Source organism: Falco peregrinus, chromosome 2 (assembly GCF_023634155.1).
Source record: "Falco peregrinus isolate bFalPer1 chromosome 2, bFalPer1.pri, whole genome shotgun sequence".
Lineage (NCBI taxonomy): Eukaryota > Metazoa > Chordata > Aves > Falconiformes > Falconidae > Falco > Falco peregrinus.
Genome location: NC_073722.1, coordinates 84895642 through 84921297, shown reverse-complemented (window position 1 = coordinate 84921297; position 25656 = coordinate 84895642). Strand labels below are relative to the sequence as shown.

Here is a 25656-nt window from a genome sequence, read left to right as displayed (position 1 = left end):
AAATTCAAGATTTTGTGACACAGGGTCTGTCAGCACTGGAAGATGCTGGCTGATGGGATGTGACTGGATTAACCCCAGCTCCTACCAGCACACAGAAATCCTGTCGGGGCAAGCATCAAGAGAAGATGCTGAAGGAACACTCCCAATCTGGAGTGCCCGAGACTACGGTACCGGCCTTATCCATAGGAGTAATGAAGGAAGGTAAGGACCAACGCACCCGTGACAGGAATACGGCTTTTCACTTCTGCTCCAAGAGAAGAAGGGATAAAAGTCTGGCCGGGCTGCTCTGGGATTGTTCCAACTTTGACAGAACACAATAAAAAGAAGAAAGTTTACTCAGTATTAAATTTCCACAGGCAATGGCAACACTATGTACCACCTGTTTTATAGAAAGATGCTAGTTATCTCTTCCATTTTCTCAGCCCTAGCTGTGCAGTGAAAAGATCAGCAACTCCTGTAAAAGGAGGAAAAAAAATGCTGCCTGGTATTAGTTGAGCAAGTTTTAGTCTGACTTTGCAGTGACATTAATTGAGAGGAATAGAATACAAAAATTCTGCATTTCTGCACCGGCAGAGACTAATAAATGTAGGGTTGGAGACTCCAGGGATACAGAATAGATGGTTACATCACAGTCTGTCCCTTTACAGAAAGCAGCAAGTTCCATCAGTTGCACAGTGGGGTTTTTCTTAACCCTTTCCACTTGAATTGCTTGTTAGCACATGGGTAGGGCTACCAGATACTCAGACAGCTACTTCTCAGTTTCAACAGTGAAGTTCAAGCCCTTCCACAGCTGGCCAGAATTTTTCTCTGACAACAACTGGCTCACAATTTTTCTTACCCCAGTTCAAGCCAGTACTTAGTCTTACAGAAGTAAGAGTAATGCACTTACAGAAGCCCTCTTCAGAGGGCAGCAAAACATTTGATACAGACACCAAAACAAAGCTTGCCTTTCCTGGGGCTAATAGGTATTTTCCTCTCCATTTTACTGAGGCCACAACACTTGTCAAATCATCTGTTGAGAAGAGCCACAGGAGAACACAACCACCTGAATTCCCTGTTACTTGGCAGCCACAGCTGGTCATAACTTCCCTCTTTACAGCAAAGAGGAACACAATTTTATTCAGGCAGCAACAAGCCAGTTGACTTCTTACCTTGTGGTGATGGCGTAAATGGCTTGGCACCACCGAAGGAGAGCTTTCTAGAGCTGGGCACAGATCCATGCTCTCCAGGATAAGGAGGGGAAGCACCAGTTTTAGGAAAACCAAGAGGACTTGTACTGCTAGACCTCCGGACCGTACCAGACCTTATAGGAAACAACAGCAGCACACATGTTACAGCAGGTGCCGGTAAAGGAGACTAAGACCCTATCACCAGACACACACACAGCTGCTTCCACAGAAGCAGAGCTTCCCGACTGTTCATCCTCAATCAAAATCCTACTGTTCTAGGACTACAGTAATACAGATTAAGATGCTAATGCTTGTTCTCAAGAGCTTCAATCCAAACAAAATTTTGCAGAACAAATGAAAAGAAAGAACGGGATTAGCTTACAGCTAATTTTTCAGTCACTTTTAGATGCTTCCCAATATCCCTGTCAATCATGAACAAGACATAGTTCCATACCTTGCCACAGCCAAGGTGTCTGCCCCGGGCAGTGCCTCCGAACGCCCTGAGAACTGTTCAGGCACCCCTCCTGCACTGAGCTCCGCAGGCTGTGCGGGTGGAGGTGAGCTGTGCCGAGACACTGCTCTGCCACGGAGCTTTGACTCAAATCAGAAGCTACAGAGCAAACCAGAGCAGCGTGTAGCTGTCAGATCTGAAACAGCTCAGTACTACCCAGAGGAATGTCTTTTTGGGCTGGACAGTCAGAACTGTCTGGGCTCCGAGCTCCTTTAAGTCCTTGTGGAGCCTCACCTGAGGGAGCTAAAATTAATTTGGACAGCCCACACCTGCAGGAACCCCAAGTGTTACTCAGCTGCTAAAATGAAGCGAAAGAGAAAACCAGACTAGCGGGAAAGCGAGTACAGTGATGCCATCACTCTGGAGAGAGATGGGAGATTACTGTACACTAGTTAATTAATTCTCAATATTTCCATGTTTTCATTGCTCGTTAAAGACACAGAACCTAAATTCTATTTACTGAAATGCCATTCTGCCTCTGCAGGCTCCTTCACCAAGATTCCCATTACACTCCCGTATACGAGAAAACAGTCCTTCCATCAAATCCTTCATTCTACTCTCAATTTGGAAACATTTTTTCCCCCTTGTTATAAGAACATCAGTTTCAGCCAGTAGGTGTTTTTCTGGACAGGAATCAATGAATATGGTGAAAAAACCCCTCCGTGCTTAAGTCACTGAAAGATGCTGCACCAAGGGATCCTGCCTCCTCTTGCAGTGATGCTGCATTAAGCTGTCCATATGTACCTGAACAGAAGGAACAAAGGCACACGGGTTTCAGCCGTGCAAGCAGGTCTAGCTACATTACCCAGGAATGACAGTCATCCCGATGAAGTGTCAGTACATCTACCACTCAACGACACTACTAGGTGTATGTTTTACTTTATGCTACATTTCAGAAAAAAAGTAAATAATTTTTTTTTTTTTAAATCTATTTCATTAGTTGAGATACAAGAATTTGATCTGCCAGCCCCCTCCCCTGCTCCCCTCTGCAGTGCGTTACTATATTTTGCAGCCAAATGAATCCATGCTACACTCACATGCTTGGAAAAAAAGGAAATCCTTTAAAATTTTAACCTAAAAATCACTTCTCTTCAGGTTGCTCCAGATTCAGAGGCCTAATGCTCATCATGTGCCTGGCCCCAAAGCAAAATGAATACGCAAAAAGGAAGTGGACACCTGGCAGGGTGAAAGATACCGAGATGTTCAGCGGCAGAAAGTATTGCTCTCCCATGGTTCTGACTCTCCAGAATATGAGCCATCCAGAAGGCTGAACACTATCTATCAGGAACTTGCAGAAAAAAACACCAGCTGACTGTGCTGCTGAAAGATGTGGAATGTCAGATGCCACCCTACGAGACGTGGGATAAGCAAGCAAGCAGATGAGCAGGACAGGTGATGTGGCCAAAAGCACACACACCTAATTAGCACCTCAACCAGCCACCTATCCGTCCACAAACAAGCTACGTCACACAGGCATACACCCTCCAGTCAGGTGACAGTGGCTGATTTTTCAGAAACAAGAGTGTCATCACGGTTTGTAACCTAATGACTTGGCAAACATGACGATGCACTTGGCTGCAATGGGCTATTTGATGCACCTGATGGAAAAGTGGAATCACATATTAAATGCTTGATGAAGCTTTCTCCTTCCATTCTGAAGGGTGTCTACTGAATTTGCTCATTAGAGGAAGTGATGGGGAGAGAGAAATATGGCTTCCTGGGGCAGGACAAAACGTGACGTCAGAGATTTTGAGAAGATGCTAAAAGCAGACTGAATCATCCTGATTGTGTCCATTCAAGTTCCTCTGCAGGGATGATGCTAATCTCAACATTACACAGTGGTGACTAAAAGGAGCAAAACACAACAGTTTGATCCCCCAGTGGTGGCTGCAGACTGTGAACCTGAACTCAGCAGCCTGTCCCCAGGTCTGGGGTAGGCATGGCGCGCCGAGGGGCATCCTCTGCGCCTTCTCCAGCGCTCTCACTTCATGCATCACATGGATAACCAGGACTCTTTAGTGAGTTCCAACACTAACAGAGTCCACAAGTTGTGCTGTGAAAAACACAAGGCACATAGGAAACGGGAAGAAGTTTACCACAAAACCTGCCACACACTCAAAGAAGGGAACACAAAATAGCATTAACAGTATTATGTTAAAAAAGTAACATACTGAAGTAACGCTGGCACAAAGCAATCTCTCTGCTGATCCCTGATTAATATCAAGATACCGTGTCTCTCCTTCTGGGCCCACTTCGAATAAGGCTTATCCTGAATTAGGCTGGCTGAAGCTCAAACTTAAGCGGACGTAGGTATTACCCTGCTTCTGAAATCTAAACTTTTAACTAATCCAGACACCAAAGCAACTCATCCAAAAGATGACAAAACACCTCACAGACACTTCTGCTTGAATGCCCCTGCTTTAAGATCCTGTATGAGTCTCCTTCCAACCAGTCTACGGACCTGGGCTGCTGCTATCAACCCAGATTTCAAACCTGTAAGAATCAGAAGTTATACGTGAGAAGAGACAGAAGCCCTATGTGTCTTGGATGCACGAGGCATTACTACTGAACTCAGATGGTCAGCTGTACGGCTGAAGGCTGGCATCCAGGTCTTCCTGACAGCCTTCAGGAAACACGCTCTGCCTCACAGGCATAAATTGCTCATGATTTAATCAGTCCTGCCTGCATAACCACATTAATATGCAACTCGTGGAAGACACATCATCTATGGTATGACTAGCTCCAGGAGCCAATTAAGGTAAAGTCAGGTAAGTTTTGTACCCCCATTCATTTCAGCTGTTTATCTCAACTTTTTCCTTTTATAAAGGCATCTGCCAGATGGATAGGTCTCTCTGCTTGGACATCCAACCCACAGCTGGCATGAGGAAAAAGCTGCCAGAGTCAAAGGGGCTCAGCGTGCACTACAAGTTGATGGGAGCTGTCTTATGTACATGCACACAGACAAAATATACAGTACACATATCAACTAAATAATCAAAATAAATCAATAATAATCAAATAAATCTCAACACCTCTACAAAAATACCCCAAAATTACGGTACCACGTAAACATGCACCACATTGGCTTCCTACAGGCAAGGGGAAGGGCCCAGCAGATAGGAAAATTTTTGGAGGTACAGAGAACAAACCGTAAAGCAGTTTGTTTTACCACCCCCAAGCTGTAGGACGAGAGCCCCTTTTTCCCAGCTCCAGCACTTACCGGGGAGAGGTGTACTGATTGGGGGACTGCAGGTTCTGCTCAATCCGCCGGTAGTTGTGAATCTGCGTTGGGACTGGAATGGGCACCGAGTGTCCGTACTTGCTGCTAGAAAACTGACCTGGCCGGCTGTTGAAAGGAGACACACAAAGAAAGCCTCTTGTAAGGGGTGGGCTTTCAGCCAGGGGACTGGAGGTTTTGTCTTCGTAAAGCACCCGCACACAGGGAGCATCCCCTTGGCTGCTCCTGGGCTGTGGGTTCACACTGGGAGGCAGTTCAAAGCCATATCAAAGGGAAGGGGCACCACACATCTCCCGAAAGCCAGCACAATTCCCGCCCACACACTGAAGTTAAAACATGCACCCAAGCACACCACTCCCTCCAAGAAAACTGGCGCCCTGTTACTTCAGGCCACAACTGGCCCAGTTTCCAACAGGTCAGATCCTCGGCCAATGAGCACATCATCGAGCAGGGGCTAAACAGTCGTGGCTCACAAAGGACACCAGCAAGGTTTTGCTGCCAAGAGCTACCTGCGATTCATGCAGAGGCACTGGTGCAGCAATGGCATCTCCATGAAAGCCTCAGCATGCCATAAGGAGAATACAAACTTGTGGCGTGTATCAGAGCATCTGCAAGTTAATTATAAAGTGGAGAAGGCAACTTGGGAGAGAATAAATTCGAGGGACAGGCGCTGGTACCTCTGTACCCGTCAAGGTCAGCTAGAACATCACACATACAAAATAGAACAGGCCCGTTCTGCAAACTTCAGACTTCTTTCTGATTCCTTCCAAAGCAGGTTAATCAGCTCACACCTGACACCTATTCCCCTGGGTGACAGTTTGCCCTGTTACTCTTAGCCCGTACACCACGCTATACAAAAACCATCCAAATACCACATCTAACGAAGTGGCCGCCTAAAGTCTTTTCCCAAAGGCTCCAGAATTCTAGGGTTAATTTTGCCACGGCAATGCTGTTTACAAGTGCCAACACCAACTGCAGGGATGTCGCACAATTACAAGAAAGATCTTATGGGTAGTGAAGGCTTCTGCAGTCTTCCTTGTTGCCAGCTGAGGACACACCTGGGTCTGCCCCTGAGAAGCAGAAGTGCCACTTCTTCGGGTCTAACACTCACAGTGGAAGTGTTTTACTTAAGATAAAAGGAGATATCAAATTCAGCAAGAACATACACATGTACACAGGGGAAGAGAGAAGGGTTTGTGACTTATGTGGTGGTTCAAAGCATCCCATTACCAGAATTTCTTCTTCCGGGAAGGTCAGCAGTACGCTGTGATTTACGGTGACAGCGGCGAACAAAGCTGACCTGCAGGGATGTGCTTGCAGATCTCCACAGTGCGCATGTGAAGACAGTTCTCCATCACAGGAGAGCCAAATAACTGGAAGAGTTCTTTCATCAAGGCTTAAAGATCAAAAAGTGATTCCGATTTCTTCGTTCCTCTCTCAACAGGTTTACTAATTTTTTAAGTGCTCTGTATTCTTCCTTGCGTGCTCTCATTTCTTCCACCAAGGTAACAGACTCTTAATCTGACACCTGTCTCTAAAAGGCAGCACAGAAGCCTTGACTCTTCACTGACACACAATACAACAAAGGCACTCAGGGTTTCCGATTGCTCAGCAGAAAGGTGAGGCTTTGGTGTCTCTGCCTTCCATCAGCGTAAGACACTGTGTCATTACAGACATAAAATGAGCAGAGGTTTAAACAAGAAATCTGAGGGTTCACATCAAACTTTGTACATATCCTGACTTTCAACACACATTTCAAACGCTACCTTTTCAATCTGGCCAAAATCTTCTCTTGGAAAAGAGGTTCGTGAGTGAAAGGATCCTTCCCTTCTTCCCAAGAGTCATATCAAGTCCTTACAGAAGCCAGGTTTCTCCACAAGGTGCAAGTTGCAAAAGAAAGCATTCAAATGAGGTGACATATACTAAACTTGTTAATTGGCCTCGAGCCTTAAGGACTACAACTGGCCATAAATTTGCAAAGACCAAAAGATAAAGCTGGGACAGGGAGTTTAATTACTTGGCAGTAATTAAAAGCTCTCTGGAAATGGTATGATATCCATTGCTGTGGGATATGTCCAAGGAAGTACCTTGGTTAGACTTACAAAGCATCTCCCGCAAGGAAGTGTTTTAAAAAATAAAAATAAAAAAATCAACTATCAGCATATTTTAATTCTGCCTAGTCCTTACCCTCTTAGTTAAGAAGAGCTGCTCTGGAGTGTACCATGACATCCTGAGGAAAAGCCGCTGCTGGCCACTCTAAAATAGCCTTTGCTTTCTGTCCTAGTTGGACTGCATCCAGCACTGCTTGCTAGCCTAGAGCCACAGACGAAAGGGAAAACTGCTGCTTCCGAGGGAGCAAAGACAGAGAGAAAATCAGGATCCTTCTGCGCCAGTGAAGCTGAGCGCTGAGCCAAGGGGCCTCGTGACATCTGCAGTGCAGGGCACTGAAGCCCACGTTAATGGGTGGCACCAGTTCAAAGCACTTCAGGGGACAGATGAAAGATCGTGCCTTGCACTCTGGATTTGGAGCAACTGCTCCAATCTTTCATTACTTATGTCTTATTCCCCATCCTGGACAGGGTAAGAAGTAACTTTTCAGTGTTTCTTCAAAGCAAACAGGAAAGCTGGAAGTAGCACTATGGGGTTTGGCATCTGCCCCACAAGAAGCCGCTGTGAATGAGTAGGAAAGGCAGCAAGAGCAGAAGCACGGTTAGATCCTTGCTGCTGGCAGTGACTTGCCACCTTGTGACCCAGTAGAACACAGCAAGGCCTGCCTGGTGAAGACAGCGGTGAACAGCGAAAAGTGGGCAGTGTTTGTAGCCGACTTCCATGCATTTCCACTCACCGCTCTCCAGAAAGAAGGTCAAATCCCTTAATAAAGACAGATCCCCTGAATGCAAAGGAATCAGTTCAGGAGTAAGCTGTTAAAAAGCTTAGCAGGCGATAGCATAAGAAGCCTCATGCAATTAAACTCCACACTGCGGTACATGCTTGCCAATTAATCTGATCGCGTCAGCAAGGCTTTGAGCTATGTTTTCTCCTCGCTTTGAGGCTATGTTTTGTCATTTTCTGGGCTCAGTTTATGCGATGAGTATGTTCAACCCATAGCCTGGGACTACATTTTCTTCTTAAGAAAGATTTTAGGGTCATCCATCTCCCAGTTTGAAATCCCCTTCAGTCATCCTCCCTCAACAGGTGCCATTCTGACAGAATAGAAGATGAAAGCTGTCCTGCTTCCCCAGTGAGCAGGAATGAGATGGGAAGCAACACCACCAGTTCCCTGCAAGCCAAGCACAGACCCTAAAGCTTCAAGCTCTAGAGTCAATGGGATCGCCTTCTGCAGACTGTTCACGTCTTCTGAACACAAATGTGTCTGGACCCACTGGCAGTGCTGGACGGCACCTACAAAGCTGAGTTTATAGCAACTGGTTTAGTTGGAAGTAAACCTATGACAACGCCTGTTTGCACTTGTTACTCCTACTCCTGTATCCTTCACGGGTAAACAAATTCCACGTAGCAGCATTACTTTACACAGACACAGCACAAGGAGCTTTCCGGACTTTCAAGCAAACTCCAAACACCGAAGCAGGCCCAGATCTGTCCTTCAACAGCAAGGGGCAACGAGCGACATCCCTCCACATTTGCCCAGTAGTTCAAGACCATCGTAATTTCAGCCTTGCCTGAAGTGCTGTGCCCTAATTCACTGCATGAATTTAGAAACAAGAGTCCTTAGCTGGAAAACTAACGCCTCTGCAGGCTGAGCACAGAGGGGATGAGTAGCACATACATGCCAGTGGGAGCACATGTACTTTCTGCTTGAGAATAATCCCTGGCTCCCTAGGGAACAGAGCTGATTCCAGCTCTACTGCATTTTCTCCTAGCCCCTCCTGAGGGGCCAGAAGAGGGAGATAGGCTCTGTGTTGGGACTGATCAGTGCCCAAGGCTGGGCAGTTTCTCCTGGGTGTTTCTTGTTAACTTTTAATTAAAGGAGAGATGTGGATCTTGCCCAGCACACCAGTATCTGTAAAATCCCCTCCTGGAAGTCAATGAGTGTGCAGTTAATTGGTGTTGCACAGTCACCACTGAACAGTCTTTCTTACCTGGATGGGCTAGGAGAACTGCTGTAAGGGGGTGAAGGAGATGGTGTCCTTCCCTGGCTTTCTAAGCCTGCTGAAGTCACCAGAGAACTCCTGAAGAATAAGAGAAAGAACCCAGCTGTTGGAGCCTGGGAACCAGCCCTGCTCCCTGCTCTGCAAAGCACAGCAACAGAGCTGCGTGTGCCCAGCACCCTCTGCTGAGCCTACTCGCAGGAGCCCCGAGGACCATCACGCTGTCCCACACACTCTCTGGTATTCAGGTGCTACATGCGCTGATGATCAAACTGAAACTGGTCACCATCAGGCAGGTGACAGTTATTCCTGAAACAAAAGTTAACTCAGCAACATCTACCCTCCCACCCACCAGAATCCAGAAGTCCCTAACACACAGTACGCTCTAGTGGCTCAGCAACTGCAGTTGCCTTAGTGGTCTTACCCGCTGTACATCAGGCTGTCTTGGACTGGTTTCCCTCCTGCAGCCTCAGCAGTCAAATCACCTGCGGAACAAGGAAGTGCAGAAACAGATTAATTCGAGATGTTTTTCTTAAAAATCTTTGTATATTCAGAGCAACTGAGATTTTGGGTAGAATTTCCTGCTCCTCCAAGACCTGATGAGTTGCTTCTGAAGTCAGCATTTTGGAAAATGCATGTGGGCTGAAGCTGATGTGGATGCTGCTAATCCTTATACCCTAAAGTTTTGGAAAATTCGGGCTGAAAAGGAGTCCTTTTGGAAGGGGGCCGAAATCTGACAGAATCACTTAGGGCAATCAGTATACGACCACTTGGTGCAAGCAATTAGCTGCTGTGTATTAAAGACTGGTATTTATTGCACGTTGGGCTCCGAAACATCCGTGTCCTAAGAGGCAAAAATTCAGGGCAGCCAAACGAGCTGGCAGCTGGCTACGCCGTGTAGGAAGTTTGTGCCTTTGCCAAAACATCTGAACACTGAAAACATGACTAGCACAAGACAAGTGTGTACTGGTCCCACCACTGTTCCCAGGAAAAACACAAGCAACACTGAACTCTTGGATTGCACAGCAGAGATCTTTCACAGATTCCAGTTCTACTGCTCCAAATTCCTGTTTTAACACAAGCAGTGCAACTGTGAAAGGAGGAATCACAGCATTTATCACCGAGTTCCAGCTCAGCAAAGCATCAACACATGGTCAAGCTTGAACAATATCCTTCTGCTGCTTAAGTCAGGACTCATGTGTGGACAAACTCAGGCATGTGGTTGAACTGGAGCCCTGGCCCCCACATACATACATACATACTTTCAAGCAATTCCTATCACAGTATAAACACACAGAGATGTTAAAATTAAATACAAAACATCTGAAGAAAAATCCAACATCTTTTAGCTTTTTTCAGGTATGTTTTCAAGTGTAAAACCTGGCTTGCTAGCTGAAATCCTGTCTTGGGCTGTGATGCTGAGTGAAACTGAAGACAGGATGACATGGAAACAGCTTCTGTGAGAGACATTTCCCCGTGAGCCTACTTATCTTCTTTTCCAGTTGGATTACCAGGTTCAATCTCTTATTGAGGTTCCCGAGTAATATTTACTCTCAAATCCTACCTTCGAAGGTAATTACAAAATATCCTACGAAACTAGCAAGTGAGCCAGATGTCACTTCCAACTTGAGAACAAACACATTCCTGTTACTCAGTCAAAACAGACAGGTTTAATTGCTCTTTCAACTTCCTAGGAACCATCCCTAACATCCACATCCCCCTCTGCTTAGAACCTCTACATTTACAGAAACCACCTTACTTGAGAACTGTGCTGGGACCATAACGAAGTCATCTGTGTCACAGGATGAATTCTTACTGCTGCTTCCAGCGGAGTCCTTCGATCCATGCAGAAAGCCGGGCGAATCCTGGGTCGGAGATGCCAGCGCCTTCTCCTGCAGCTGCTGCTGCATTTCTCCAAGGGACTGCTAATGCAAGGATGAAACAAACACTGGCTTCAGCACAGCTCCTTCATCGTTCTGCTCCATCCTTTAAACTGAGCTGTACGAGGCTACAAACAACATTTTGCTGATAAATCAGGGCTGATAGTTTGCCAGAAGCAGCCGTTTAGTTTACTGAAAAGGAACAACCTTTTATGTCCAAGTCAGAACAGTGCATCTTTTGTTATACAAAACATACTATTGGCTTGTCTGATGCTCCACAGATAAGAAAAATTCACTTGAGGTATTGCATCCCCTCTACTAAGGTTTTCTGGATCAACCACGCATTTTCTATCGACTCAGTTTAGTATGACTGTGAAACACAGAAGAGATTTTGGAGATACTTTTGGTTGTTCTTTTAGGTTGTTTTTTTTGTTTGTTCTTAAACATTAACCATCTGGTCTCTACTTGCGCTTTTGTAGTAAGCAGCACTCAGGAACACGTACATGTGTCCCTGCAATTTCAGAACAACCCTGTTTTGCTGCAGTGCTGATAAGGAGTTAAAGAAAGGCCTGAAGGAGCCTAAGTATTCGATAGATGACACCTTACAGCCATCAGAGGCAGGACAGACCCTAAAAAGTCCCATTTTTCTACTTCCTTCAGCCAAACGATAAATAGCTCTGCAATCCTCGTGTTTTGCAGACAGATGGAAGAGGGCAGATGGTTTAAGACCACTGAACTGCCCACAGAGCAGATCACAATCCTTATCCTAATGCATTTTTAGGCTGAGAAAGACTTGAACCAGCTTTCACCTGGGCCCAGTTAAGGACTTGTTCACCCTCCAAAGACTCTCCCGCTGTACCAGTGGGGACTCTCCCTCACTGTGCATGCAGTGCACACACGCAGAAGGAATTTCCCAACTGTCAAAGTTGTTTCTTTTCCACCCAATCTGCTAGCTCTGCCCTGCAGATGGGGCATTTTTCACATGCCGAGCCACCACACCTCCATCAGCAAAACTTCAAAATGCAGAGCAGGACCAGAGCAGTACCCTTCCAACATGGGACCCCCTCTCAGTTTGGCAGCCAGTCTGTACTACCCTGAGGCCCCCAGACGAGGAAAGCTCAGGGGAGAGACTACTTTTCACACCATCTACCCATTCCTGGAGTCTTAAGGACAGGAGGGCCTCAGCCAGCCACCCTCTGCTCCGGGCTGCAGGGGGAGGAAGAAGCGCTTGGGAATACAGTTATGTGACTTTCAGAGGAGAGCCTCTCTTCTCTGTCCAGCACCTATATCAACTTCTGATATAGTGCCTCTCAGCCTTTTCCACACCAGGCTGAGATGCCTTGGCCCAAGGAAACTCAGAAAACAAAGCAAAAAAGCAGTAATGCCAGGGGGAAAGAAATTCAACCCTTCTCCCTTGCCCTGCCCATCACACCACCAGCATTCCTGAGTTCAAAGTCAAAAGGCAGCTTTCACCAAGAGCCTCCAAAAACAAGCTCTCAGTTCAGCAAGCTGGAGGAATGCCACTTCGCTGGTCAGTTAATATTCTGCCCCTCCAGAGAAGTCTTCATCATTTCAGGTAACCAGAGAGAAAAAACTGTCAGTTCAGATCATCTCTCACAAGACCACCAGACTGTGGCAGATCTGATCTGAGCAAACAGCTTTGCTGAATGTCCCTCTGGCACCTGGAAATGCTGGTCAGAAAGGAGGAGGTTCACCTTACACAGAAGGGTGGGTGTGCTGTCACGCTGCAGAGACTTTGCTTGGAAACAGAGAACTGGCAGCCAAGTAAGCAGCGCTATACCCTGAATTAGTGACTGTTTGTTGATTCCAAGGAGCTTTCCATCTCTGCCAAGACAAACTAGTCTCATTAATACCAACTCCTTTCATAAAGGCTTTTCATATAATAGGCAATGGCAAATTGAAACATGTGGAGAGACAGACAACCTGCGGGATGTAAACTCTAAACGGACTGGAGAAGACAATGAACCAAACTCAGGCAGAACTGAAGTGCTCAGTGACTTGCACCAGAAGACAGCAAAAGCAGAGACCTTCTTTCAAACCAGCAAGCAGGGAGACCATTAACACAAGCAGTGTGCATCCCCTGAGCTGTACTTACGGGAGGTGAAGCCAGGTGGGAAGTAGAAGAGCTGCTGGAGGAACTACCAGAGCCTGAACTGGGATAAGAAGGCATTGGCACGGAAGCAGCTAAAACCAGCAAAAGACAAAAAACAAAAGAAGTTGTCAAATTAAGATCGATCAATAATAAAATGTCTTTTCCATCTTTTCCCATCAGGTTCATTTCATGTACCATCATGTATCTCAAATATCAGATATGGCCAATTAAAGGAGGACAAAAATTAGCATTCTGTTCAGTTATATGATTCACACCCATCCACTCCCCTCTACACCATTTCATGGTTATAGCTCTTGTGGGGGAAGGTCTCACTCACATCATCTGACCACTTGACAGCTGACCTACACAGGCAGCAAGACAGTTTCTGCCCTAAAGAGCCTCCAAAGCATCTTTGCAAATGAGTGGAAAGATGAACAGAAAAGCGGACTGATTCATGTCAGGGGCAGAGGGTAGAAGCCAGAACATATCCTTACAGTTTCTCCTTCATCAGACTGTGTGGCTTAGCACACATGCAACAGTGGCTACTCAAGCCCTAGGTGCTTGCCGCCCAAACCGTCACTTGGGCATCCCAGACCACGTGCTACAAAACCCCCACAGAATTAGCCATTCCACAAGGAATTAGTTCATTGCTTCCTATACCTCAGCACATTCTCCCTCAGCCACTTCTGCAAGTTAAAGAGGTTTTGCTTATTCAATCTCTTTGCACAGAAACTGTTCCAGAGCACAGGCTAGTCTTGCATCCTGTCCTTTTACGGTTTATTGTTCCACCTCAGAACTGCACATTTTACTCACTTCAGTGTTGAACTTTCTTTTGTAACTCTCACAGAGACATAAAGCTGACACTGAAAGGACCAGTTAGCGTTGACCTTCAGGCAGAAAAGGTGATTAAGGCATCACAGAAGAAAAGAATATTTAACTCCAATGACTTATACAAGTGAGGTTCAGTAAATAACTTTGAAATGCTCAACCGAGGAGGAAGACAAGTCAAAGGTAACACTGGCTCTTTACAGGACTTTGAAGCGTTTAGTAGTTCAAATCCCCCAGTCCATCCGCACCTGACTGAACAGGGCACAAGCTGCAGAAGAGTCCCAGCATCCCCACTTCAAGGCAGCTTGAAGTCAGATTTTACTCTGACCAATACCAATTTTACTCATACAAATACCAACCATTTCGGTATTTGAATGACTTAAGAGATCAGGGCAATACTGAAGTGAGGAGAGGAACACTTTGCTCCTCTTCCATTGTGCTGGCAGAGAATTAGCACCTGGTAACAGATTTCTACCTTTACAGGATCTGTGCTGATAACTCCGTACTTATACAAGGAAGGTTAATAACACCTAGAAGAAGAACGCTTCTGTTTGAAGTAAAACTACCTCTGTCATCAACCACATTAGATACTACAAAGTACTTTATCCAAACAGCTAGAAAAATACATCTCTCTGCAATTAACCATTGAAACAATGTTCTAACGATAAAAGAATGGGAAAATACACCTTTTGACAAAAGGCTTTAAGACATCTTTCCATGAAGCCTGTCAAAGGGTGCCTGGACCAGTGTCTCCTGGCACAAACAGAACCACCACTGAGATGCTGAACTCCTCAGCCTGGCAGAGATGCAACAAGATCCAACAGCAGGAAAACGAAACCAAAGAAGAGTAAATTTAAAATATAAGTTTCACCATAGATAATCAACTGCTGTAACAATTCCACCAGGGTCACAGTGATCTCCTCCTCCCTTTGCTAACATTAACAAAACCCAAATGTTTTTCTGAGAGGTTAACAGACTGATTCAACAGAGTCCTGGGGCTTGTGCAATAGGAAGCCACAGCAGGACAGCAGCGTGGGGCCAGCGTGCAGCAACACACACAGATGCCCTTCCCTCCAGTGATGGACCATACTGACAGCACTCACTGCCAGCATTTTGAGGGTCAGGTCCATAACGAAATAAATCTTTCCAAAGCTTTGTGAGAGGATGCCTTTTAGCCTCTGCATCTATTTATACTTGGGTTCATGCCCTTGATGGGCTGTGCTGTTAAAACACACTGCCCCGGCTCCGGTTGAGGCACGGGGACGGCGATGGTGGGTATTCTGGGAGGTCGGTCAGGGGCTTGGCATAGAGAGCTGCTACTCCCACACCCCACATGTTCCTCCAGCACAGCTGGCTCCCACTCCCCACGCTCAGGGAACACACACAGAGGTCTGAGAAAGTGCCTGTAAAATGGAGAGCTCTGTTCTGCCTCTACCACACTGCTTTTGATCTCTGCGATCTTCCCGCAGAGCAATCCCTAATACCTTCCTTATACATACAACACCAAAAATCCAGGGTGGAGGAAGTCTCCCCCTTTGTATCCTGCCAGCTGTTACAGAACAATTCACCCTTGTAGAGACCAACCTTCCCATTACAGAAAGGCACTTTCAAGGAAAGGTGAGTGATTCTTGAACTGTATTCACAGGTGGCTGCTGCAAGACTTGTATCATTGTTCGTTTTTCCTGGAATTAGTCTTTTTGTTATAGTAATTTAATTTCCCTCTCAAGGGCCCCTCCACTGTATTTTGGTTCTGTGTTTATTATTGATTTAAACCTGGCTGGAATTAAGACTTTCCTATTTTTGTCCATTTGCTTTGGACAGCTTTCCATCAATCTAGGAAGGAAGGTAAGAGCAGACTTTGCCACTATCACCCAAAACTGAAGTTAGAACTCTGTCCGCACGAAGCACACCTTTAGATACAGCCCCTCTCAATCATTGTTCCTGTTTAAAACCCTGTAAACTCCCCAAATCCACCCTGTGATGCTGTGAGGTCCAACTCAAAAGGTCCTGACACCGAGAACAGATTTTCATGCATGTAGGACTACACAGTTTGGCTTTGACAAACCCTCTCTGACCACTACATCCCTGTTTGGGCATTTTTCAGCATCAGCCACATAGGACAGCTTGAAGCAAGACGCTTGCTTCCCTCTCCTCCACACACCCAGACACTCCCAGTTTAAAATTAAAAAGGGTGCAAACACTTGGCTCATCATGTTTTCAGCTCAAGTCTGAATGCGGGGAATGTTAACAGGGATTGTAGGCCCCCACCCAAATCCAGAAATTGCTGCAGTGTAATTGTAATGTAAATAAGTCTGTTTTCATAATTGTCCTCTCCAACTTGTTCCAGCAACAAAACAGTCATCCTGTACGTTGCATAACCAATGCCAACCGGTTTCAGAATGGGAGAGCTGGGAGCCACAAAGGCAAGCCCATGCTCCAGCTGTGTGGATCCTGATACTGGATCCTACACTTGCAAAAAACACTTCTGACATGTCATCCTATCAGGGGCTTGGTCATCCTAAAAATATCCAAGCCTCAAGCTTTATATAAAAGCTTTATTTGGAATCCGAGTTCTACACACACTGGAGAGATGCATTTTTGTGATTATCTGGATTCAATTAAAACCAGTCATCAAAAAGTCATTTAATTGCAGTCTCTGACAAGTCAACAGTTTGAGCACAAGAACTGAAAGGACTAGCCCGAAGAATAGGCTGCTTTTTAAAGTTCAAAAATTTGCACCATTAAAACCTTATATATGCAGAAGTCACATTGATCTTTCTGGTTTCTGAGTATTTTATGTACAATAGAATTATAAAGATGGTAAGTTAAGCCAAGCCTGGCAGATACTCCAGACACTGAGCCACCGTACACTTCTGAACCATAACAGCTCGCCTTTCATGCTCTCTTAACTCCGAGTAAAGGAGGTACCAGCTTACCATTCATTAAAGGCAGAAGCAAAAAAACCTCCAAAATATTCTGCATGGGTACCAATTACAATGTGTTTACTCAGAGAAGACTTGCACAAGCGTCTAATTATGCCTTCTCATGCATTATTACTGTAATCCACTGCCCCGTACCATATGCTGATCAGACCTGGCTACAGACAGATGACATTCTGACTAGACATAGTATTTTAAAGACTTTATTAATAAATTTTTACACATCTAAAGTACATGCTTAGTCACAGGTACAAACCCCACAATATAAAAAAAAATATAAATAAACAAACAAAAAATAAAGCACATGTTTTAGCTAAAGCGCAAGGCCCTGACCCTACTCTGCAGGCTGAGGTCTGCAGCACTCCTTGATGGCAGCAGCCTGGCGTCCTTGCTCCACTAAAGGAGTGAGATGAGAGGACGGACATGAGAACAAGTGTCCCTTGAAACCGCAGCGGAGAGGATGAACTTGTCAAAAATGTCGTATTTCAAGATTTTTGACAGAAATGTTGATTTTAATGATCCGTCTTGAAAAACATGCAGATTTATTTAAACAAGGGGGACCCCTGCCTCAGCAACTTCAAAATTATCCACATTTGAGGATTCCCCGATCTACTGAATTCCAAGATTACGTTGCACTAAAGATCTAATTCCACAAGATGGTCTACTAACACATATCCACGCAGAATGAACAGCTGACAGCTCTCACTTTATTGTTACTCATTGCTCTGGCACAGCCCGACAGGGCTCCGCAGCCTGTGCCGTGCCCAGCTCTGCAGCAGCCCCCCCTGTGCCACCCAAGGGCCGATCTGCCCACAGCGGTACGGGACCACCACACTGCTCACGCTGCGAGGTGCTCCCCTATGAAAGGGAGAGTCTCACCTCAGCACTGGTTTGGGACCCAGGCGGGTGCACGGCTGCCTCCAGTGCAGTGCAGGCGACCCTGAGCCGGGAGGCCCTTCAGGTGGCGGCAGCACAGCGGGTCCCTCAGCCTAGCCAAGGTCTCCACAAGTTGGTCCCAGAACCGCTACTACTCGAGCGCAGGCGCTGGCACAGACAGTCCAGCAGCCTCTCCTAAGAGAATTGTGTGCTCTCAAATGTGAAGGACTTAGTCCTGCTTCCACCGAAGCCAGTGGCAGCCCAGTTACCAGTTTCCATGGAGAACAAAACCAGGAGGGCACACTGCTCCTCCCGCCGTCCCCCACCACAGGCCTGTGGCCTCTGGGTCTGGGCACAACCATCATGATACAGGTGCAGCTCTATCTCTTCTCTTCCATACTTCCTACATGCTAAACCACCCGCCGAGATGAAGTAGCACAATAAACTTGTGGACTAGTCTTGGTTCTGCATGCAAACCCACGGGAGCTAGCCCCTGGGCAACTGCAACCTTGCCAAGTCATCCACTTCAGCTACAACTGCAAACACGAAGCATGCTACCATGTTAAGCAGCATTCCATACACCTCAGGTGAGCTTTTCTTATGGAGATTACCACAACCCAGATCTTTGCTGACACACTGGCTCCTCCCACCTATTCAGAAATCGAAAGGACCACCCTTCCCACATGCAGCCTCCCTCACCCAGGTCCTTCACTGCACCTCCTGGACACCTTCACCCATCGCTGTCATCTGGCAAGCAGAGACCTCCATAGCAGACTGCAAGCACCATCTTCTCCACTAGCAGATTTCTGCACACAACAACTTAGAAGACCCCCAACAATGGTGAGATATTTCTCTCCTCATCTTTTCAAGACCAGCAGTGGTTCTTCCTGCCTGGAGAGGACTCCAGGCTGTGGACACATGCCCGGAGGTGAGGACCAGCAGGGCAGCAGAGAGGTCTGGAGTTCCTATAGTCCTTACCTGCCCGTAAAGGTACTCTTTTTATTGGGCCTTGACCCCACACCACTAACTTTGGTGCAGCTGGGGGTAAAAGCTGAGCTACAGTCCCCTGCTCATAATGGTGCCTCAGGTTTCTGCATGGCAACTGCGCAGAAGCTGGAAACTCAGGCCAAGTCAGGAGAACCCTCTCCTGTTTGCAGTGGGGCTTCTGTTCCCCTGGACAACGAAGCAAGGGAACTGCTGGAGGCAGGAGATGAGCTGGTGGGCATGCAACAGCATCCCAAGGGAGTCCTCTGCCCACAGGGGGATCAGACTTTGAAGGGCTTTTCATATACGGCAGTGGTATAGCAGGTGCTGAGAGCCGAGCTGGCTCAGGAGGACTCCTACACAGGCAGAGTCCTTTCCTGCCTGCAGAGCAGTCCTGCTTTACAGGACTCGCCCCACATCTTGCTGGTGCAGATGGAGACAGGGGCCTGGCCGGTTTGCCAGCTCCCCTAAACCAGAAGCGTCTTTTCTTGCCCGCAGGACGGTCACCTAAGTACACAGTTAAAATCTGTATCAGGAGCAACTAAGAATTCCTGCTCTGGAAGCAAGAAAGCAAGGGACTGTCAGGAGTGATGTGGACATCAGACAAGGGGCATCCACCTACAACATACATCCAACCAGGGCTCCGTGTTCAGAATGTGCTAGACATGCTTCCTCTGAAACTTCTAGCCCTTGCACTGGGCACCCCATGTCACTCACTGATGGGAAGCCTTGGTTCTATCAGGAGATTAAAGGGCTCAGGAGGATCCTTCCAGAATATGACAACCACACATAATTCCACCAAGCTAAGTGTCTTGGCCGAAGGACTATCATATCCCATACACACTAGAAGCAATTCTGAATTGTTTTCCACTGAAAACAAACCTCTGAATCCTAGTAAGTGTGCTTGGAAATATTCAAAAGTTTTGAATCAAACGAAGAAAGAAAGAACTTTCAATAGAAATCTGTCTTTGCTTTGGCCAGTTCTCACAGAGCATTCAAATGTAACCATTAAGATTTATTAAGAATTTGGAGGTAAATGCTGAAGCAAGATTTGGTAACCGGAGCCTGCCGTTTTGCACAGCCAACCTAAGGTGCCAGCTGGCAAGCAGGGGCAAGAGTGCCCGTTTCCACCATTCACTATCCTGAACTGCCCTGCAGATGCAGACGAAGAGCAAGACCGTGCTGCATAATCCTGTTTACCTACAAGCATCCCCGCTGGCCAAGCACTTCATACAAAGAAGATGAATACATTTCAAAGCTAGACTTGCTTCTGCTTTAGGTTTCTAAGCAGCCCCTAATCATCCCTTTGAAGATAACTCAGCATAATTAAATACATTTTGATGGCAAAATCTGGACACACAGTAACAAATGCCAAATCCCTGCCTAAATGACTAAGAAAAACAGAAAGCAGTCTTTTTCTTTCTTCTTGAACTAGCAGCAAAGGAAGCCATGCCAGAGTTGAAAGAGAGTTGTAATAAGAAAATGCAACACTTACATTTTTTCATAGAGGCACTTGCATCCAAGAATGGGTGATGGAAAAATTCATCTGAAAAAAAAAAAAAAGAATTCAGGAACAATGACTCAGTGAAAGGAAGAGACTGTAAGAAGTTTACAAAGCAGTTAAAGCCTAGCAAGTTACAGTATTTTTACAGTGATTTTTCCATGCAATCCAGTCATCCATGGAAGTTGGTCAACTGTGGTGGCATATAGCAGCTGTCAAGAATGCGGACTGGGAACTGCACGTAGGACCTACTCTTAAAAAAGGATGGAAAATTATTTGAATCCAGGGATTGCTATATAAGTATGAAAAAAAAAAAAAAAAGAAGTGGTTCCTCTGCTACCAGCCATCTCTGCAAAATCAGAGCTGGGGCAATTACATTAATGAAGAAAGGGAGGAAAAAAAACTTTGCCAAAAGCATGGCCAAAGGACATGAGGATTTGTACCTTTGGACTCGCCACCAGTACTAATGGATTTTCCTTCCCCACAGGGCATTAATGGACTTAGATTTTGCTGCAAGCTACAACCCTGGGCTGCTGGGGAGAACACACTAAATTGTTAATGCTTCACTGTCTTGCAACAACTCTTACACTTCTAGGAATGGCATCAGTTATTGAGAGCCAGACAGCATGACTATGTCACATCCTGGCATGGCCATGCCTGTGCATGAGCATCAAAAGCTCCCATCAGCAAGAAGGGAGAAATCCCAAGGTGCACTGAAAGACAAAAGTCCCTGGCTGATCAGGGCGGCAGGTCACCCTAATTGTAGGGATCCAGGAGAGCTGTATTTATCACACTGCACTGCCACTCATTCCACAGAAGAGGAATGATAGGACAAAAGGACTTCCACTGAGTGGTCTTCTATCACACACAGACCCAAATCCATTGTGCACTGAAGGCAGAAATGCATTTTCTAGAAGGCCCACACAGAACTCCCTCCCTTTCACACTAGACATAACTGCTGCCTTCTTTACTCATTACGGCAAGATATTCTACAGATCCAGGCCAAGAAAGGCTTCTGTCCTGGCTTGCTGGAGACCCTCCACGTGCTCGCCTGTCCTGACAAGTAGCCACCCCTCCTGACGCCTTCACGTCTGATCCACTGCAGCTCTACGCCAGAGTCCTCTCCTACCACCACCAGCACCTCCACCTTTCAGGAGCGTTACTCACGGATCAACACTGATTATTTGGCTAACTGCAGGCAGTTCAACTTGTTACCAGCATAGTTTTCCTGTTGCAACACTTAAGGTTTACAAACTTCTGCTTTCTGTAAACAGCTCCTCTTTGGCCAGCAGGCTTTCCATAAAGTAGCAACTGAGTATTTTGTTTGTCTGCTTTTTAAAGTTAAACAATTCCTCTCTCCCCAGCCCCTCCTTGCCACTGCTATTTCAGGGTCCTGCAGCCAGAGTGCACTGGTCTCGAACTTAGCACAACAGAAGTGATGGGAATCTCTGGAAGGGAAAGCTGAAATCCCACAAATTAAGATCTGCTGTAGATGGAGGACATCCTTATCCTGCCTGGAGCTGCCCAGCTGCTGGAGTTTCCTGCTTCTTCAGCCTGCCTCTCCAGAGGGTACCACCCCTCAGCTTAGCTGATTCAACTGAGGGGATGGAAATGATTTCTTTCATTTTCCCCCCTCCCCCCTCCAAACTGCTTATTAGTTGTGGCTTGCAAAGCAAAATTTAAACGATCCTGCAGGAAATTTGCAACTTGAACCCCCTCCTGCCTTTCCTCTAGATAATCTTGAGATTGCAAAGACCATCAATTTCTGGCTGAAGAGCAGCTGAGACACAACAAGTAAATGACGTTTGAAGCTTTTGTGTTGCTGTTGTGTGGGTCAACTAAACTCTGGGGAGCTCCCTTGAGGGCACAGCACTCTTCTCCAGGCAGACTGCAGAGGTCCTCAAGAACAGGAGGACACCCCTCCTCTGGGGATGGTGGCTCAGGAACCATCCCTAGCCTGGCAGCACTGGCAAATCTTCACCTTACAAAGCGCAGGAGAGGAAAGGAACAGTGAACAAAGGCACCAACCATGAGCCAAAGCAGACTTCCTATAAATACCACAGGTGAAGGGAGCAGCGACAGTTAGTTTGCCAGTAGGAGGACAAAGCACCTGTCTATGGGGTGCTACCTAAGGGAAGGGGGAGATCTGCTTCACATAGGATTTGAAGCTGTGGGCCGTTAACAGCTTGTGCACAGCTGGCCACGGACAGCAGCTGAAAACACAGCAACAGCTGGGCACAGGGAAGAGCTCTCATTTAAGCAGTGCTGCTATTTCGGCAAGGGGCATCATCTGGATGCCTCCTGAGCAGACGCTAAGGAAAAGGGTCCATTTGGTAGGTCAGAGAGTCTGAGCCCTCAGGAATGTAGAAAAGCTGAAGATTGAGCACCAGCAGACAGCAGGGAAAGGAAAACGGTGGTGTCACAAGCAGGGAGGAAGCTCAGATGCTTCAGCCGAGTCAGAGGTGGATGAGACCAGGAATACAACTGGATTCTGTGGAAGTGTATTGGTCTAAATAAATCACGGCTCTGGCACTTGCTTTCCTCTCGACTGACAGGAGATATCAGAATATGGCATGGGATGTCACACAGCCATTGAGACCTGCCTTCTATAAAGCACAAGGAGTATCTCAAATATAGGCACCTTTACAGAACATATTCACAAACTCTCCCTGAGAAACAGTTACATCTTACAAGGACATGCCAATTTATAGAGAAAAGGATCCTGCATGTGATTAAGGGCAGGCAACAATCTCGGTGCAGCAAGAATTGCTGTAACTGTTGTCCTGAGTGAAATCAAAGTCTATTATCTCAAATTTCCAAGTGTTAGACACTGACTCATGCAGTCTACTCCCAAGAGGTACAAAACTAGCTTACAGGGGGCCAAAAAGGTTTACCAGACTCAATTTCTGACAGCAGGGAAACAGGAGCATCAAAGATATTTTCTTTTGAAATGCACAGCGGCCTGATTGAATAGGTAGAGACCCACAGCCCAGACAGACAATCTGCAGGGAATCTGAGAGGTGCTTACATCCAAGTCAGTCAGTAGCTTCAACAACTCCCTTTTCAAAAGGCTTGTTTTCTCACTTCTGCACTGTAGTACGGCAGTGCTTTGCATTCAGCCCTGGATAATTATGATCAGCTTCACTTAATCTGTGTCACACTTGCTTCACCCAAGTGACACTGTCTCCTCAAAGGCTTTCCCGGCATCTCTAATCCAAAAGAATAACAGAGGCTGCAAAACAATTTCTCTTCAACTAGCACATGCTGCCCAGCGTGAAACAATCCACCTGAGCAGATAAGCAGCAAAAAACCAACAGAAAGTCACCTCCCAAAAGACAGATATGTCAAACCCTTTTACCCCAAGCCTGACTAAAAAACAGTATCCTGAAAAAACACAGCAGCACACTTTATAGTCAGGTGAAAAAATGTAGTGTCTGTGCAAAAAGCAGGATGCTTTTGCTGTGATACTGCCCATCTGACACTTAACACAAGTGCACTGGCTTTGGCCTTGCTGCCTTGTCTCAGGAAAACCACTTGAGCAGGCTTGCCCAGCACAAACCTTACTCAAACAGAAAGGCTGAGAGGCAAGCCTACACCTCCCGGCAGCAGCACTGGCCAGTGGCAGCAAAGCTGCTCCCTGCTGCTCTCAGGAGACACCACCAGGGCCAGCTTCCTTGGTGAGAGAGAGCATTCAGATCCCAATTTTCACCTGAGACGAGTCTAGACTGTCTTTGACCAAGAAGACAGGAGAGGTGGTGGGGAAGACTAAAAGACCACAGAGCTCCCTTTAAATGACCTGGTCCTTTCTGGGGCTCTAGGAATGATTCCACCTCTGCCCATTTTCCTCTAGGACATGGCTTCACTCGAGGTTCTTCAGACCTTTTAGCTCAGCTAGACACATCTGGAAGAGTCTGCCAAAGCCAGAACTGCCTAGCACATAATGATTGTTCTCCGTTTAGAAGGAGTAAGACATCAAAAAAAGGAAATTCATGCCAGCCAAGTCAGGAGACAGAGACACAGGTCTACAGGGAGAGTCGAAAGACTGCCAGCTTGAGCCCTGATGAGAACCAAGGCATCCTTCCACAGAAACCTGGAGAAGGAAGGAAGGGTCCCCAAGCTGCTACAGTATCCTGGCTCAGATATTAAAGCAGACCCTGAGAAATGGAGGGGATTGACTGAATCGTTCATTAAATGGGTGCAGCTTACAGCTTTGGGAACAAACTATGACAGGGAAAGAGCACAAATGCACAAGACATATGTTTCACCTGGCAGCATGCTGAACACAATACAAGTTCAGAGAGCAGAAGCCAAGAGAGGAAATACAAGTACGAAACATTTGCTGAAGGTGCACCAAATCTCTGGGTTTACAAAACTGTACTGCAATCAGCACTGACCTTCCCAGCACATCCACTAAAACCCCCGAGATTATGCAATCTCCCAGGCACAGGTGAAATCCCGGTGTCTGGATGCTTCTCCTAGTACCAGCCAGAAGTACAGAGGTTTGTGCAGTGCCATAGCACAAAAGACGGCACGGACAGGCAGCAGAACTGAAACTGGAAGGAGGTCTTACCAAAGTCCATGCGGTCCTTATGATTACGCTGCAAGAGGCCCAGCAGCAGCTGTCTCAGGTGGCTTGATGTCTCCCTGGGGATGCTAGGATTGAAAACAAAAGCAAAATAAGAGACTTGCAATCTACTTAAACTGCTTTTACATATTCAGGAAGGCAACCTGCAAATGCTAACTCACTTTGTGCCTGCTGGGCTAGGAACATAAAGAGGAGCTCACCGGGAGAGAAGATGAACAGAAACATCTCTATTTGCATTTCTGTTTGGCTTTTACTCCACATAGTCATTGTTAAGGCTACAGCTAATCTAGCTTTAGTGGCCTCTCCCAGAAGCTCCTGCAGATCCTTTCCTTCCACAGTGGTGCCAGTGTCATCCCTCTGGGTCTCGGCTAAGTCCATTCAACATGCAATATTTCACACATCGTAAATAAAATCTCTTCTACTTGCTCTAATGGGAATAAGGAGGTCATTAAAATGAAGCAGTTACCAAGGGAAAGCTTCCAATTAAGACATTGCTGATGAAATGTATCACTAATTACTATCATTTTAATAAAGGCATTTCTTTTTCAGTGCAGCTTATCTAAGACCAGCAATAACCTTTGCTTACTGGCTTCCTTGATATACAGCATTTATTAATTGAAGACCACTAAGATGTGAGCAACTGCCACTCGAGCAAGCTGAAACTAGTGCAGCTATCACCCCACTTTGCACTAGAGCCAGGAAGAAAGCAGGTGGAGGAGAGGCTAGGGCAGCTCTCCACAACCCCAACAGACTGCAAGAAGCAGGGAATAAATGAACAAATTAAGGCAGGGAAAGCAGCGTTCAGCTCTTGCATAAGTGTATCCAGCTCTGCTGACTTCCCTCTGTCAGCAGCAGCACTGTCAGGGGCTGCAGCAGCCAGCCCCACAGCCAGAGCAGAGCCCTCCAAATGCAACGTGGCTCCA

General features: G+C 46.4%; 1 protein-coding gene across 7 annotated transcripts in view; it reads right to left on the bottom strand.

The window, feature by feature from the left end:
• ULK1 (unc-51 like autophagy activating kinase 1) overlaps positions 1–25656 on the bottom strand; it is an 81970-nt gene that overhangs the window by 16787 nt on the left and 39527 nt on the right. For 5 of the 7 annotated variants that reach the window (XM_055795008.1, XM_055795011.1, XM_055795013.1 and 2 more), the window contains 9 exons: positions 24719–24801; positions 20143–20193; positions 13024–13112; positions 10787–10952; positions 9452–9512; positions 9019–9108; positions 4901–5026; positions 1152–1303; positions 218–301 (listed from right to left, as the gene is read on the bottom strand). In XM_055795008.1, coding sequence (XP_055650983.1) covers positions 218–301; positions 1152–1303; positions 4901–5026; positions 9019–9108; positions 9452–9512; positions 10787–10952; positions 13024–13112; positions 20143–20193; positions 24719–24801 — 902 coding nt within the window. The remainder of the gene's footprint in view (positions 1–217; positions 302–1151; positions 1304–4900; positions 5027–9018; positions 9109–9451; positions 9513–10786; positions 10953–13023; positions 13113–20142; positions 20194–24718; positions 24802–25656) is intronic. The other 2 variants (XM_055795009.1, XM_055795010.1) reach the window with 2 other exon arrangements.